Here is an 18,228-nt window from a genome sequence, read left to right on the forward strand (position 1 = left end):
CTCGCATCTTTTATGAGAGAAGTGGAGTACCAATGCACTGCGATGTCCGCGTAGTGCCCGTTTTTGACACTCGTAGAGATTACGGAAACTGTCCAAAGCTCGCGAGTTGCAAAGACCGCAAAAAGCCGAGGAGACGACGCCACCACGGAGCAAGCACCGGACCAATGGCAAACCACGATGGAGTCACGTCGCGGGCACGGCCAATCGGAGACTACGGAACGACCTTCAATCATTTGCTTTTTGTGCGGTTGTTTGTGTATGGAGTAGATAGCTGAAGCGACAGATTTGAAGACCATCCGACGAGACCAAGGTGGCGGCGCTCGGTTGCGCCCTTCCGGAGATGTTGTGGCTTGAAAAACGCTGTTCTTTCGTGATCTCGGCAAAATGTTTCGCCACCTTGGCTGATACAACTCATCTTTTAGAGCATTTCCACATGGTTTTCAGTAATGATATTTCAGAATATGATAGAAAAAGAGTTATAGAAACTGAAAATGTGATTTTCAGAAAAATTGACATTTTTGACCATTTTTGCGACACGAAAGCCGCGGCCCCTCTTAAGCTATGACCAAATGGTGCGAGCAGCGCTTGCTCTAAATGTGGGCCTAAATATGTATTCCAAGCTGTCCACTCATGAATTGAATCAGGATTAGTGTGTTTTTCTCTTTATTCTTTATTTGGCTAATATTTTGAAGCAGTAGCTTCTCATGTTTCTGACTCTAAACTTCCTTTGTGTGGTCACTAGCTGATCATTTTCTGCCTAATCGCTCGCGGGTGTGCTCAGTTCTGTTAGATGTGTTCCTGCTGCGCGCAAGGCTTGAAACGTAGCTGTTCTGTACATTGTAATACCTTGTATCAAAGACGTATTATCACTAGTAACTTGCTTACTCTTGTGGACCATCACGAAACATTTAGCTTTGACCATTTGTGCGCTCTCGGTGTAGTACCGTCATTTATTGTGCGTATATAGTGTGCATATATTCAGTTATTCTTGACATGTTGTCGAAAGAGTAAGTTTCTGTGCCAGCTGTGTGTAGATACTGTGACTACAAGCGGTGCTACTTCCTTCACCGATGTTTAACGAATGGTACTCACTCTTGCCGACATACCGGGGCTGAAGCCCCTTTTTTTTAAGGTTAGCGATACAATGCTGGCGGATGAGCAAATTTCTGTATCCGTACGTGTCGAAAAGCTGGAAACACGTACGAACATTTGCAGCAGCGGTCTGTCAACTTGGCCACACATATTCATTACATTGCTTAATATGCCAGTCACTGTTTTTGCAGCCAACTGCTGCACACGTCTTCAATGCACATGATTCAATCCAGCATGATTGGAGCACAGTGCACTACCGAAAAGTCAGTTGCATTTTCGACAGCCGATTGCACAGAAGCAAGGTAGAAGCGGTAATGGTTTCGTATTCGTGCACGGTTGCTGAGGCGACGTACGGCGCGCTGCCGGAAGCACCATCTCATTTCTCTAGAACAAACTGCTCCGTGAAAAGGGTCAATACATATAGCCTTGGCTTTGCAACAAGTTCCTTAAACAAGTGCTCGAAAAGGTTATATACGGCCATCATCCACACTGTTTCTCAGAATCCTGGAAGAACTGTACGTGACACCAAGTTTGCATTCAGTGGAAATGGGGGCCATGTTAGGGGTGATGTGTGGACAAAGTTTAACATTTTTGTATTAATTACGATTTTTGCAAATGATTACATAATACTGATTCTCTGCTTATCCTCATGCATTCCACGAAACAAATCACATCAAATTATTTTAACAGCAAGATGTATGGGGACACAGTCAAAAATCCACAATCGGCTTGACAGAGAACTGTACCCCATAAACATGGCAAGTGGGGCTTGCTAGTACATATCGCTTGAAATGTGTACATGGTAACGTACATGACACACACAGAATACACACATAATGTACATTATATGTGCAGTAATGTGTAGTAGTACGTTTCCCCAGGGTCCTCGAGAAACTGTCAGGCAATGTTTGGTGAAAATAAAGGCAAGGTTATTGGTGACGTGTGGCTCAGTTTAAAGTGTGTAGGTCAATTACAACCTTTGTAGTAAATTGTGTAAGCAAACGCTCTGCAGCTTTAAAAGTGTTTTACTAATGGCCAAGAATTTAGCTTGCTTTCCTGGCAGAAGTATAACTGCCGCTGAGAAATGTAGTGAAAATAGGGGAATATTATAGCCTATGTGCATGCGAAATTATATCTGTGTGGATATCTGCCTTTGTAAAACATGCATTCATGAAGTGCTAAAAAGCATTATATGGCCATTATTCACTACAGTCGGACGCCTTTATAACGAAGTTCTTGAGGCCTCCAAAATCATTCGTTATACCAGTCACTTTGCTGTAAAGGTCGTGCGTTGTGCACCTCACTATAAAACAGACAATTATTTCGTTGTAGAGGTGTTCGTTGGAGAGCCGCTTGACTGTATGTTTTTCCAGTATCCTGGGAAAATGCTACCTCACACCGAGTTGACATTTAATGAAAATGGGGGGCTGTAATTCTTCGAGGTCTGCACAAGTCTGCTGTCTTTATTTCTTTCCTCATGTGGTTCGTCTTGCGGTTTTCTTTTGTTATGGTAGCCTTAGCATTGATAAGCTCTGATTTTGCTGGTCCTGTCACATTCAATGCATGTCAATTGCTCCAACAAATGCATTTACTGTGCGATGGTGTGTACACTGTCTGTGCAGGTGGTGGCCAAGCGGCTGCTAGACTTTCTAGTGAACCACCCCAACTACAGCCGTCTGGTGGTGCATGGTTTCAGTGTGGGTGGCTACCAGTTTGGCGAGGTGCTGGTCAAGATACGCAAGGCAGGAGGCGATTACAATGGGGTGGTGCCCCGTTTCAAGGCACAGGTCAGTCATTTATTGCACAGCCTGCTTGTGTATTATCTCCCTAGGTAAAATTTGTCGTTTGTAGCACTATTGCGACAGTCGTAATTCGAGCCGCACAGTTTCATATGGATTCCAAAGCGCGAAATTTGATCAAGAGAACAAGATTACAGATGCGTATTCGACTTTAGTGTGCACAAAACATCTTAAATAAGTTCGCAAGCGAAATGGATCTCCTGATAAAGTCAATTGTTTTTAGAGCATCAGTGACTGTTTTTAACCCGTGATCACATCAGTTAAATGTACTATTTATTGTGACATCAAGATACCGATATGATTGGTACCAACTATTGAGTTCAGGCAATACTGAAAGCTGACATTTGAAAGTTTGCAATGAACGTGCTGTAATTTGCACTTAGACGTGTTTAGTCTTATCTGCCAGGGAGAGGTGCACATAATTACTGTGTTAGAGTTATCTTATGGGAAAGATTGTCATTCAGGGCAGTAACGCACCATTAGACAGCACAGCCATCTTCAAAAAGGCGAGTGGCCAGCTGGTAGATCATTAATGAAAATAATGAAAAGGAGAGGGTTGAGAACTGATTGTTGCAGGGCACAAGATTTTAAGGTGGCTGTAGCTGACTGCCTGTGTTTGAAAGAAAGACAATGGATAAAGCTTCAAGGGTGTGGGGTGTCACACATGCTCTTTGGACAAAGGAACGACAACAAAGTAGTGCAAACAATCAAAAGGGCATCTATTGCACCTTTCATACATCAATGCATGCCCATGTGAATGTACTATGGGTAGTAATTCAGATGACCCATAGTACATTCACATGGGCGCGCGACAAATTAATGAAGTCCGACTCACTGTGAACGGATAGCGAGCGAATATGTTCACCCCATGCTATGACACCATCACCTAGTCGTTCACGTGTACGGTCACGCGAACGGTGGCGAGTTCGAGCGATCCGTGCTTGTCCATACGGGTGTCCTGCTCCTAGCCTCGCGAGACGGTCTCGTGAAGCGGGCCGGCGCACGCGCAAAGCGTGTGCTGCTTGCCAACTCCCAAGAGGAAGTGCCTCCTTCCTTTTGCGCCCAAGTGACCATTAGGTGGTGCTAGCAGCGCAACACTCGTGCCATCTCTCGCAATATGCTGCCGCCATAACACCACGCGGCGAAGCCGGATTACAGGAGACGGGAGCCATGCAGGGAAAACATCAGAGGACGCGTGAGAGTCGCGCATCCCCACATCCCCCAACCTTAAATCACTACACATACTCTGGCGAAAGATATCACACCGTCTGAGGACGCGTGAGTCGCGAATAAAGGGTAGTACATGCGGCAGTGGCCGCCCCGAGGAAATGTCCACGCGTTGTCCACAACCTGCGTGCCGACAATGTCTCTAGGGCACACTGCTGCCATTTGTTGGTCAGAGGAGCAGCTCTGCAGACTCAACGGCACGACTCCAGGCCAGGATCTGGAAACGGCAGCGCAGAAGTTGGCCCGAGCAAGTGTCGCTCGCGCCGATGCACCCTGCTGGCGAGAGCTGTAGTAGCCGTTGGTGACTGCCGGCTCTTTTCCCAGCCGCCGAAGTCGCTGCGCCGAACTGGCCACAGGCATCTAAATCGCCTGGGGTGGCTCGATCATAGTCCGGGGCAGCAGCACAGTTAATGTGCAAGTGACAGCAAACCAGGGGTGACTCCACTCATGCTGCGTACACTCAACGCACTCGACAAACACTAATGTAGGGACAGGAATTCTGCATGCGCATCGCCCACATGGTATGATGTTCACTTCGGCTAGCAAAAGATCAGGCGGCTAAGTTCACGTGAACAAAGCTCGCTTTCTCGAGTCGAACGAGTAATTTCAATTCGTGCAAGGCGAACTAATGAGGGAAGCAATGTGCGGCACCTCAACACCACGGTCCACCAGGTTGTGTCCCTCAACGTGCGACAGGCGGCTTTGTAAAGCCTTAGGCCTAATGCGTCGCTACCCTGACAACAACTGGCATCTAAAAACAACACCTAAAATAGGCACAATAACAGGCAGCCGTGAGGAGATGTTAACTCTGTGAGGTGGTCCTACCCCACTCGGTGCACACAGCATCCGAATTGACAGCGCCCACTGTCCCAGACAGTGTTGGAGCGCCCGGCCATAATACCAGACAGCCCATAGCGGTACCCGTGGCCCGCAAACACCTGGCTCCCAGAGCCTTGACTTCCGAAGTCAGAGATAGAAGAAGCTGTTTACATAGAAATTCGGACCACCCACGGGGCTTCCGTACTCGCTTGCTTCAGGCTTGCCAATGCTCCGCGGGCGCTAGGCCTTGCTCTCCCAGGATGCAGACCACGTGGCTCTCATACTGATGAGTGTACTTCAAAACACTCGCAAAAAGGCTTAGCATGTTGAAAATTTCAAACACGCTACAGCAACCATCGCCTCGCTCAAGAAAGCATGCCGCCGACTCTAGCGATCAAAATCCACCCTAGGCTCTCCACTCTTTGGCTATCGTTCGATGCCCCAAGAGGTCCACATTGGGCAGCCAGATGTGGGGTCTCACACATGCTCTTTGGACAAAGGAACGACTACACAGTAGTGCAAACAATCAAAAGGGCATTTATTGCACCTTTCCTACACCAATGCATGCTAGCCGAATTACTACCCATAAAACATTCAGATGGGCACGTGACAAATCAAGGAAGTCCGACTCACCGTGACTCACCATGGGGCAAGCCAATATGTTTGCCCCATGCTATGACACCATCACCTACCGTAAAATTCCGAGCAAGCGCCCCCACCCGTGCAAGAGCCCCCCCCTAAATTCACTGCCAATTTCGAATTTCCGCGCCGTTCCGGAAGAAGCGCCCCCCCCCCCCCCCCCCCGCTTCCGCACCAACACTGGCCTGCCACATCCAGTTCACGAAAATAATGGCAAATTTGGCAAATCGCACCGATGCGCATTGGGGCGCCCCGATGAGCCATTTATCGAATCATAGTCGTACCCGCGCGCCCCAGTGGGCACACGAGTGCATCCGGGCGAACTGCAGCTGGCGGTCTGTAGTTCACGGACCGCCGGCCGACGGCGAGATCTGCCTCTCGCACGGCGCAGAGGAGTTCCCTGCGGCACAGCGACGTGACCATTCGGCGACAGAGGAGTGGTCGCGGCTACGCTCTGGCATCGCCGGCAGCTTCACCGCTGCTAATCACTCGCCACCGATATCGTCGCTAGGCCTTTTTCAGTTCACTTCGAATCTGTAGCAGACGGCGCTTCAGCACGAACCGCCGACGCTCCCAAGCAGCAATGTTTTGTTACCGCTGTGGCCGCTTTACCCTCTCCTCGCAATAATTTCTCACGATGAAGTAAACATGCTGATATTTGCGGCGCCACCAGCTGCGATACGAGCATGGCCGAGCCGCGGTTCGCTGTCCGCCGTCGGTACCCATGGACTGCAGCTGAGCTTCACTTGTATCGGAACTCTCATTAGCGCTAAACGTTTCACCGTGGACATATGGTTTTTAATAAAGTGAACATTACGCGTCACTTTACTCTATAGCGGATATAATTTTGCCTGGAATAGAAGCTGCATAACCAATAACCAATGTTCGTGTCGCCGGTCGCGGCAACGCGCCGGTGCAGCGTCGATGCGCTCTTTCTGTAGTTCTTTCGGTGGTTTTGAGTAACGGTGGTTTTGAGAGTGATAAACACCACTAACAAATCTTTGGCTTAATAAAGTTCATGTTCAATAAAATTTTAATGCTATTCCCACTGCGCTTCTTTTTTTTTTTTTGCGGGAAAATTTTGTCGTGGCCATCTTGAATTTTGGTGCCGTTCCGGGATAGCGCCCCCCCTAACTTTGCCGGTAATTTCGACTTGCTCGAGGGGGGGCGCTTGCTCGGAATTTTACGGTAGTCGTTCACGTGTACGGTCACGTGAACGGTGCCGAGTTCAAGCGATCCGTGTTCGTCCATACTGGTGTCCTGCCTCACGAGATGGTCTCGCGAACCGGGCCGGCGCACGCGCAAAGCGTCCGTACGTGCTGCTTGCCGACCCCAACGCCCTAGAGGAAGCGCCTTCTTCCTCTTGCGCCCGAGTGACACCGCCGATAGGTGGCGCTAGCGGCGCAGCACTCGCGCCATCTCTCGCAATACGCTGCCACCGTAATACCACGCGGCGCAGCCGGATTACAGGAGACGGGAGCCATGCGGGAAAAACAACATCAGGGGACGCATGAGAGTCGCGCATCCCCACAAGAGAAAAGCATGAAAATTAAAGTGTGGAAATGTATTTCGACATGTCAAAATAGCCAAGTATGCCGATTTGCAGAAAGGAAAAGCGCGAGTCAGTCGTGTCTTCAAATAGCTAGGTTGTGCTCTATGAGAGGCCTGCGTGGAAGCCGTGCTGATTGGGGAAAAATAAAGCGCAATGAGAGTGATGCGCTAGGTGCAAGTAGGTTATGTACTCCGTCAACTTGGTAGGCAATATAGGTTAAAGATAGGGCCAGCAATTTGAGGCGTCGCACTCATTCTGAAAACTGGAACAGCTTTGCATATACGACACAACCTGGGGTTAAAGAACCCCAGGTGGTTAAAAATAAACCGGAGCACTCCACTACGGCATGCCTCATAATCAGAACTGGTTTTGGCACGTAAAACCCCAGAAAGAAGAAGAACACTCCTTTGGAGCCAAGATAAAATGGAATACCTGTGTAAACTGCACCTATTAAGAAATCTAAAGCAGACAGGGCTGATACGCCGCTCTCATGTGTGCCACTAATATGTGGGTGGGGCGTTTGTGAAACCCTCGTAAGCATTATAACAATTTCCTGTTACTCGTATGTCTGCTTTAGTTGCTCTAACAGATGCAGTTTACAGAACTGCGATATCTTTCATCTTATAATGCATTGAATGAAATTGAATATGGCTACTAACACAGAAGACACAAAATTATTTATTTATCACAGTACGCTCAGTACCAACAAAGATCTATAGAGTGGACTACACACTGCACAATTTGAAATGATGAAATATATACAGTTAAACCTGCTTACAATGAACCTCCATATAACGAATTTCTGGATATAACGAAGTTTTTCTATTCCCCGTCATTACTCCTGTGGGGTCTCACATGTGCTCTTGGGACAAAGGAACAACAACGCAGTAGTGCAGACAATCAAAAGGGCATTTATTGCACCTTTCATACACTAATACATACTAGTCGAATTACAACCAATAGAACATTTACACGGGCGCGCGACAAATCAAGGAAGTCCGACTCACCGCGACCCGATAGCGAGCGAATACGTTCGCCCCATGCTGTGACACCATCGCCTAGTCGTTCACATGTACAGTCACGCGAACGGTGGCGCGCTCGAACGATCCGTGTTCGTCCATACCGGTGTCCTGCTCTAAGCCTCGCGCGACGGTCGCGCGAAGCGGGCCGGCGCACGCGCAAAGCGTTCGCGCGTGTTCACCGCCGATCCCCAGCCAAAAAGAGAGCGCCTCCGACCTTTTTCTCCCAAGTGACCCCGCGTTAGCATCGCGACACTAGCGCCATCTCTCGCAACGCGCCGCAACCACCGCCGGGCTTAGCCACGCAGAGAAGCCGGACTACAGGAGACATGCGGGGAAAACAACATCAGGGGACGCGTGAGAGTCGCGCATCCCCACATCCCCCAACCTTAAATCACTACACATACGCCGGCGAAACATGTCACAAGGTCTAACAACGCGCGCGTCGCGAACAAGAGTTAGTACATGCGACAGTGGCCGCCGCCGAGCAAATGTCCACATGTTATTCACAACATGCGAGCCGACATTGTCTCTGGGGTTCACCGCTGGCGTCCGTTGGTCACAGCACCAGCTCTTCAGATTCGATGGCACGACTCCAGCCCATGACTCCGGAAACGGCGACGCAGAAGGCGGCACGAGCAAGCTTCGCTCGCGCCGACGCGCCCTGCCGGCGAGAGCCGCTGTAGCCGTTGGTGACTGCCGGCTCTTTTCCCAGCCGCCGAGGGTAACGAGCCGGACACAGGCGGCCGCCGAAATCGCTGCGCCGAACTGGCCACAGGCGTCTGCATCGCCTGGGGTAGCTCGTGAGTAGGCCGGGGCAGCAGCGCAGACGATGTGCAGGTGACAGCAAACCAGGGGTGACTGCTCACGCTGCGTACACTCAACGCACTCGACAAACACCAAAGTAGTGCAAGGGAGAGGAATTCGGCACACGCAGCGCCCACGTGGTACGATGTTCAATTCGGCTAGCAAAATTTCGGACGGCATTTCAGATGCTAAGTGCACGTGAACAAAGCTTGCTTTCTTGAGTCGAACGAGTAATTTCAATTCGTGCGAGGTGAGCTAATGAAGGAAGCAATGTGCGACACCTCAACACCACGGTCCACCAGGTTGTGTCCCTCAACGTGCGACAGGCGGCTTTGGTAAGCCTTAGGCCTAATGCGTCGCTATACTTTGACAACCGGCATCCAAAAAAAAAAAACAACGCCCCAAAATGGGCACAAGAACAGGCAGCCGCGAGGAGACGTTAGCTCTGTGAGGTGGTCCTACTCCGCTCGGTGCACACAGCATCCGAGTTGACGGCGCCCACCGTCCCAGACGGTGTCGGAGCGCCCGGTCAGCCCGGCGCGGCTGTATGCTCACGCGGTACGCAACGCCACCCGGACTTGCGAATGTTCCTCGCAGTCGTCGAGTTACGCAACTAGCAGTCAGATTACTTTCGCCTGCTACGCAAATTGTAGCGCGGCTGCGGGCTCGCCGTTCGGTTCTGACTGCTCTCTCTCACCGATCGCGGTTGAGGGAGGGCCTGATCGTCATCCCACTGCTCATCACGTGGCACGTAGCGTTTCAGGTCCCATATGTGTACCGGTCCGCCGATCGGCTTTCCTTTCTTGTTCTCGAGCTGGTAAACAAGCGAGGAAACCTTCTCTCTCACTTGATACGGCCCGGTCCACTTTGGCGCCAGCGAGGCAGCGAACTGTTTGGTAGCATCGCTGAGAACGTGCTGGCGTCGACGCACCAGATTGCCCACTTCGTAGTGGACGTTCCGATGCGAGCGGTCGTACTGCGCCTTCTGCTGTGCCCTTGCAGTGCGAAGATTACAGCGTGCTTTATGTAAAGCTTCCGTCATCTTGGCACGTAGATGCGTCGCGTATTCAGCTCGTGCTGACGGCGCGACTGGCATTCCGCTGCGATCCGCGAGAACCCTATCCATCGGATTCGGCAGCTCTCTCCCCAGGTTGAGAGAAGAAGGCGCATACCCAGTCGAGCAGTTCACTGTCGATCGCAATGCAAACCCGATCTCTGGAAGGTAGGTATCCCAGTCCTTATGCCTTTCAGAGAACGCGACAAGCATGTGCTTGATGTTGCGATTGACTCGTTCAGTGGGGTTCGACTGAGCATGGTAGGTTGTCGTTTTCTTATGCTTAATGCCCAGTGCGGCGCATGAGTCAACGAACACCTTTGCAGTGAAGTAGGACGCATTGTCCGTTATCAACTGCTCTGGAAAACCAAACCTGGTGAAAACCTCCATCAACTTATCCATGATCACCCGTGCCGTCAGTTTTCGTAGGGGGAAAAGTTCTACCCATTTACTGAAGTGATCCGTGACCACCAGCAAGAATTTGTTCCTGCTCGGTGTTGTGGGATACGGTCCCATGATGTCACATGCCGCGATTTGCCAGGGAGTCTGGCTGTCGATAGGCTGCATGAAGCCGGGCGGTCGTCCGCCTCGGGGCTTGACGCTTTGGCACACATGACACGATCGGGCGTAGCGAATCACGTCCCGTTTCATGCCTGGCCAGGTAGCGAAGCGACACAACTTAACGTAAGTCTTGGGGCCGCTCGCGTGCCCAGCGATGCACGAGTCATGAAAGTAGCGTAGCAGTGCTCCTCTCAACCCGCGCGGTATCACCACTTTAAACGCCTCACTTGTGTCGTTCTCGGAGGGAATATACCTCAGCAAGACGCCATCGGAATTCAGCAGATAGGAATCCAGTGCGCTCACAGCATTACCAGCTGTTCCTGAGCGCTCCGCACCGACAGCAATACCAGCTGCCTCCATGTGCGCGGCGGCCGCGCCGCCCGGCTCTTGGAGCCCGTCGAGCACTTTTCGACAAAACGGATCCTTCTGCTGAGCCTCGAACAGCTCCTTTCTGCTGAAGACAACTCCTGCGGAACCGACAACATCTACGTGGTTCACGCTCTCGCCCAGGATCGACGGTTGTTCCGCGTCCCTTACTCGGGCTACGGCCAGGGTTTCTCCCTCGCCTCGGACTGGCGCTCGCGAAAGTGCGTCCGCTGCGGCATTGCTTTTTCCTTTGCGGTAGCGCACGGTGAAGTCGTAACGCTGCAGCAGCAGTGCCCAACGCGCCAGGCGACCACTCGGCTCACTCAAGCGCCTCAACCAAGTGAGAGCCATGTGGTCAGTCTCAATCGTGAGTGCCACTCCGTCGACATAATAGTCAAACTTTCGCAGAGCGAAAACTATCGCGAGACACTCCTTCTCTGTCACCGAGTAGTTCCTTTCCGCCGGCGTCAACGAACGGCTCGCGAACGCAACCGGTCGGAGAATGCCTCTGTGCTCCTGAAGCAAAATTGCACCTAGACCCAGGTCGCTTGCGTCTGTTTGAATCACAAACTCCCTGTTCAAGTCGGGCAGCTGCAACTCTGCCGTGTAAGCGAGCACCTTTGTGAGGCTGCGCAGTGCCGCCTCCTGCTCTGGACCCCAAGTCCAACGCTCGTCTTTCCTCAAGAGCTTCGTTAAAGGCGCTTGCACTGCCGCGCAGTCTGGAATGAATTGGCGATAAAAGTTCACCAATCCCAGAAAGTGTCTCAGTTCGCCGATGTCTTTCGGCGACGGGTAGCTAAGTATAGCCTCGAGCTTATCCTAACTCGGCAGAATGCGGCCGTTTTCCAACGTGAATCCCAACAGCGTTATTCTGTTCGCAGCTATCTGAGCTTTACTCGGGTTCAACGTGATACCCGCGGACCTCAGCCTGTCTAGGACGTCTCTCAAGTGGCGCAAGTGCTCGTCGAATGTTTTCGAATAAACCACTATGTCGTCGAGATATGCGAGAGCATGTTGCCACTTCGCATCTCCTCGAACTCGGTCCATCAACCTCTGATAAGTAGCGGGAGCTCCGATTAAGCCAAAAGACATTCTTTTGAACTGAAAGAGCCCGCGATGACAAGTGAAAGCCGTTTTCTCTTTGTCACGCTCGTCCATTTCGACCTGAAAATATCCCCGACTAGCATCGAGCGTCGTAAAGTACTTCGCCCCGCCTAGGTTAGATACTAAAGAGGAAATGGAGGGTAGAGGGTACGCATCCTTCTTCGTAACCTCATTCAGCCTGCGGTAGTCTACACAAAGGCGATAAGTATCGTCCTTCTTCGGGACTAGAACTACCGGGAAGCCCCATGGGCTGTTCGACCTTTCCACAACGCCTGTGTCGATGAGTTCGTCTAAGGCGCTGTCAAGTGCTTTCCGTTTAGTCAAGCTTATCGGCCGAGGATTACATTTCCACGGCGCAGCGTCACCCGTGTCTATCCTGTGCCTGACTAACGTCGTGAGGCCCGGCCGGTCCGTGAAAATCGCGTCGTATTCGTACAACAGCGATGACAGTCGTGCCCTTTCTCTCTCCGGCACGCTGTTGACCTCTGATAAACGTGGGTGCGCTGCCCCTTGCAACGTCGCGGCACAATGTTGTGCCACCGTCTCTCCGTTGCTTTGATCGTCTTTACCGATTACGGTTTGCTCGCTCGGCTGCGGCTGGGTATGGCCTGCTCGCGCCGCCCCCGGAGACTGGCGTGTCGCCGCAGGCACGGGCGCTTTTGCGAAACGCTTCAAAACACCCGTTCCGTTCTCTCGGTAACCTCCGCTGGCGATGTCTATCAAAATACCCGACTTGGCGAGAAAGTCTCGACCTAAAATAACAGGCACTGACAGACCGGGAAGATGTACGAGGCGTTGTCGCCTGACGCGTCTCTCCCAACGAATAACTAGTCTAGCTGCACCGCTCGATTGTGCTGTGCCGGAAGCAAGGCGGAAAGTGATGTCACTATCTCTTAAGCGGATATTGTTCTCGCGGAGATGCTGCAACACCTCGTCACCAAATAAAGAAGTGCTTGCCCCAGTATCCAATAATGCGGCAAACTTCTTTCGGGCTATCGTTAGCTCGATGAACGGCGCCTGCGAGTCCGCGACATCTCCTACGCGACAAGCCAAAGGCGCAAGTAAATCGAAATCACCGGTTGTGTTCGAGATCGCCGCCCGGGACCCAAGGTGGATCACCGGCGGCCTCGCCCGTTTCCCGAACCACGTGCTCGACCTTGGCCCGGCGTGCTTGCGCAGTCACGGGCGATGTGCCCCAGTCCGCCGCATTGGTAGCAACGGCCACCGAAGCCTCGGTGGCGTGGGCGCCCGTCGCTCCAATCCGGCGGGCCGTAGCTTCCACGCTCGGCGGTCGGCATGTGCCGCTCCTCCGTTCTCGCATTAGTCGCAAGTTCCTGCCGCGGCGCACTGCGTGCCACGTTATGGTGTGCTGTTTTCAGCGCGTAGGCGTACGGGTCCAAGGCGCGGTCTGATAATTCCCAACCACGCTGGACCTGCTCGTCGGTGAACGATGCCGACGCGTCGACCCTAGGGGAATGTGAAGCGATCCCGCCGCCGTTCCACGCGCAGCGAGGCTCGAGTGACAGCGCGGCGGGTGGAGGCGGACGGTATGCTCGCGCCGCGAGGATGTCCCCTTGGATGTGCTTTGCTTCGATGGCGAGCTCGTCTAAGTCTCGGTACCTACGTCCCCTGAAGTAGGCCGCGAAAGTCGGGTGCGCTTGCCGTGTGACGCGCTCGACTTTATCGGCGTCGGTGGCGAGAGGGCTTGCGAGACGATAAAGTTCGTCCATCGCGCGAACATACTCCAGGAGGGACTCGTCCGGATGCTGGGTACGCAACTCCAACTCTCTCCTCAAACGCCACTCGTAGTTGGCCGGAAGAAATTCCTCACGAAAGTTCGCGCGGAACTCTTCTACCGTGCGGGCTCTGTGTCCGGCCAGTCGGACCTGTTCAGTCAGTGAAGCAGGGACCACGCGCGCGAGAAGTTCAGCGTCTGAAAGCCCTGTTGCTTGCTGATAATACTGCAGATCGTCGAGGTACTCGTTTGCACTAGTGCGATCGTGGTACCCACTATAGGTAGGCAAGTCTACCTTAATTCGTGGTCGCTCGCTCTGCGACGGGGCCCGCATTGTGTTCTGCAGGGCGCCGGCTAAGCTCTGCATGAATTGCAGCGCATTCTGCAGCATTATTTCGCTTGACGGAATACTACCGCCCGAAGGTTCGGGCGCATCCGCAGCTTGCGTCGAACTATTTAGAGGCATAGGTGGCTCTGAGTCCGCGGGACGACGCGGGGAGGTGTTAGGCGTGTTAGGCCTACTTTCAGGCCTAAACCCTGCCAACGTGGCGTTTCCGCGATCCCGACTGTTCCGCGTGAAACACTCAAAATCAAAGCTACCGGTTTGTTCGGAAGCTGCCGCCGCGTTAGCACTAGGCCTCTGATTATCTGCCGCGACATCCGACAACATGAACAAATCTGGAAAGTCAGACAAGCCCGTCGCCATTGTTTAGTGCAACTTCAGTAGTCCCAGCTCCAAAAAACAGAAAAGAAAACTCGCCGTGTTGCCGAATTCGAACCACGTTGGTAGCGCCAAATGTGGGGTCTCACATGTGCTCTTGGGACAAAGGAACAACGCAGTAGTGCAGACAATCAAAAGGGCATTTATTGCACCTTTCATACACTAATACATACTAGCCGAATTACAACCAATAGAACATTTACACGGGCGCGCGACAAATCAAGGAAGTCCGACTCACCGCGACCCGATAGCGAGCGAATACGTTCGCCCCATGCTGTGACACCGTCGCCTAGTCGTTCACGTGTACAGTCACGCGAACGGTGGCGCGCTCGAACGATCCGTGTTCGTCCATACCGGTGTCCTGCTCTAAGCCTCGCGCGACGGTCGCGCGAAGCGGGCCGGCGCACGCGCGAAGCGTTCACGCGTGTTCGCCGCCGATCCCCAGCCAAAAAGAGAGCGCCTCCGACCTTTTTCTCCCAAGTGACCCCGCGTTAGCATCGCGACACTAGCGCCATCTCTCACAACGCGCCGCAACCACCGCCGGGCTTAGCCACGCAGAGAAGCCGGACTACAGGAGACATGCGGGGAAAACAACATCAGGGGACGCGTGAGAGTCGCGCATCCCCACACTCCATAGAAGCACATGTATTTGAGACCTCTACGTAACGAAGTGGCAGTGGGAGACCCCCTCGATATAATGAATTTTCCCCTCCAACAACCGAGAGATTTCGCCCCAAATTTTGTCATTTTTGCGCGAGCAGCAACCGGAAGCACCTTCTCCGCCGCGACGGAATGCGAAGCGAGCGCACGTGTGGTGCGTGCGTGTGCAAGGCAGGCCTGCATCCCTCAAACCGGCGATCTTGCCGCCGTGGGCGTGACCTTTCCCCCTCCCTTCATTCAAACCTGATCCTGCTGCTTGCTGCAGCTGGCCTAGCCCACCAAGCCGGCACTTTCTCATTTTCCAGCTGACGTTGCCGATGCGCTGGTACACGCTGTGACACATCACACTCGATGAGCGCGGACATGCGCTGTCAAACGCTGGCGGCGTGTGGAAGCGCCGCTGGAGAAGCGAGCGAAGTGACCTTCGTGTTGTCTATCGCTTCAACGCAAACTGAGCGCCGAGAACACACAGCACGCACAAAGCTACGAGCCGCCGACGCACCTACACTGCTAGACTCTGCCCCAACGCAGATCGCTTTCAACATACGGCCCGCGCGACGGGGCGCCGCTGCGCAGTATGCAGTTGATGCCAGAGTACAGTACAACGCCGCCCCGCTATCCCTCCCCCCTCGCTCCCTCGCCGGTGCCTCGAGCGTAACTCGTAATGGAAGAAGGCGCGCTTCCTCCCTGCTTTTCTTGCGTGCGCGAGATTTAGACGCGGTCGTCGGCTCCCTTCGCACGTTTTCATTCGCACATACAGCGTACGGCGCGCGGCGACTGCGTTATCGCCCTTGGACTTCATACGGAATGTCTATGAGCCAAAACCAATTTTAGGCCTACAACGCGTCATAGACACCATCTTTATATAGCAGATACGGATCTCAAGGGCCATACTTTTGCTGGCGGAAACCGAAAATATGTCATAGTTGTCGCCCCCGGCACTTTGGGCGGCCAATGCCATCGTCAAGCCACCAAGCTAAGCGACATGAAAAGTCAAAATGGCCGTTCGGGCCGGCGCGGGGTGGCAGTTCGCAACGTATGATGCGGGAACGGTCCCACAGTTGCGACGCAACAGCGGGGTTACCAATGCATTGGGTTCTATGGGAGCTGTGCCGGGACCGGCCGAAAACGACGTAACAGCCGGGAAAGCGCAGCACCCGGGAACGTAACAGCGGGGTTCTACTGTAACGCTATACGACGCTATGACGTCATTGTGACGCTCGCTCTTCGTTTCTGATGCCTCGCGCTTGTGCGAAACGACACGCGTCCACGCATCCTATACCTGGTGTGACATTCCAAGGATGAGTGCTTCGACGAAAACGGAAAACTAGTGCGCTTTACAATCGAGGGCGTGTTAGAATCGAGTAAATATGGTAAGCGTTTCTTTTTCGAATTTTCGTGCCGAACTTGCATATAACGAAATCCTCTTTATAACGAAGTTTTTCGGGAATTTGTCAATTTCGTTATGTCCAGGTTTAACTGTAGTTATTTGATACTCCCTGTCCTACCAAACACAAGAGGACAGGGTGCAAACTGCAAACCAATTTATTGTTGATGAATTGTTGGCCATATTGACATGTGTATTTGTTTACCTCTTTTTGGTGACTGCTTTTCACCGGCTAACAAATGTTAAGTGTTATCGCTCGGCACAAGACAGTCAACGTCGGAATTTTCAGACTCCCTAAAATCTGTGAAACCGTACGAAAAATTGGGCAGTCTGAAAAAATGAATGCATGGCCCTTACTGCCCTCAAGGGCTCAAATCACCACAGGCACATCCGAAATAGCTCTTCGTCACTACAACGTGACATCTGGTGGAGGTGCTTCATTGTTTACCAGAAACGCTCTGCAAGCCTAAGCCATGAAGGCAATGCCAACGTTGCCCCTAGCCGCAGGCTACAAAACCTGCTCCTGTTTCTACCTGAGACAACCAGGAAGATCGTGGCCATGAGAGCAGCCACAGCTGCAGTGTGTCTGGCGTCCATCATCCTGCAGCAGTCAAGGGAGCCTCCTGATTTCCAGGGATCCTCATTGGACGACCCCGACATCTACTGGTGAACTGGATTTCGTCGCATCTACATCAACGGCACAAGTTCCCAAACCAACTTTCGACTATATTCAAGTCTTCCCATGCGTAAACAGGAAAAACTTGAAAGTCTTTCTACACCAGTAGAAAGACTGTTTCTCGGCGCCAATAAAGATTTGACAGACGCCAATTGCTAAACATTGCATATTAACTGAAGATTGCACTCAACCCTATTCGGCACGAAAATGAGAAGCTATAAAGCCGAATAAATGCTGCGTGACGAAATCATTCAGATGTTGAAAAGCTTGTTGGCTTGGTGAAAAAGGATCTCTGTTTTCGCATGGATTATTGTCGTCTCAACAGGATCAAAAAGAAGTACGTGGATAGGCGACGCACTGGACCGACTCTGCACTGCAATATGTTTCTCGTCGATGGATTTTAAGACTGGCTACTGGCAAATCAAAGTCGACGAGAGGGACAGAAAAAAGACTGCTTTTATTACGCCGTATGACCTCTTCAAATTCAGTCTCATGCTGCTTGGCCTTAGCTTGGCACTTGTGACCACGATATGATTACAAGGCACACCGTAGTGTGGAACTGCGGATTAATTTTATCCACTTGGGGTTCGTGCATGATACACGGCTGCTTTTGTATTTCGCCCTCATCGAAATGTAGGCCACCGACTCTGGGATTTGATCCCGCTATCTCGTGCTTACTAGCACAATGTCAAAGCCACTAAGCAACCACAGCAGGTAAGGATTACAATGTGTCCTTTCTTTGCATTCCTGTCTTGTTCTCTCTTTATTGTACCTTATGGAATACTAGCATTCCCAAACTGCCACATTGGATAACATGTTTTATTAGACGGTTGAGTCGGGTTTATCATTTTTCGAGAATTGATAGTCTTGCATGTCTGTGTTCATATTGATATGGCACAGCCGTCACAGTGTGGCTGCACTGCAGAGGAGGAAGACTACGTGTTCCCGATAGATATATGGTCGCCATCTTGACCAACGTGTAAATATACTATAAATAGGCTTGTGCATCA

At 52.0% G+C, this 18,228-nt stretch overlaps 1 protein-coding gene across 4 annotated transcripts in view; it reads left to right on the top strand.

Annotated features, from left to right (window-relative positions):
* Positions 1-18,228, top strand: part of LOC119451007 (transmembrane protein 53-A) — a 222,925-nt gene that overhangs the window by 186,308 nt on the left and 18,389 nt on the right. For all 4 annotated transcript variants that reach the window (XM_049666383.1, XM_049666384.1, XM_049666385.1 and 1 more), the window contains one exon: positions 2,715-2,879. In XM_049666383.1, coding sequence (XP_049522340.1) covers positions 2,715-2,879 — 165 coding nt within the window. The remainder of the gene's footprint in view (positions 1-2,714; positions 2,880-18,228) is intronic.

Source organism: Dermacentor silvarum, chromosome 4, assembly GCF_013339745.2.
Source record: "Dermacentor silvarum isolate Dsil-2018 chromosome 4, BIME_Dsil_1.4, whole genome shotgun sequence".
Taxonomy (NCBI): domain Eukaryota; kingdom Metazoa; phylum Arthropoda; class Arachnida; order Ixodida; family Ixodidae; genus Dermacentor; species Dermacentor silvarum.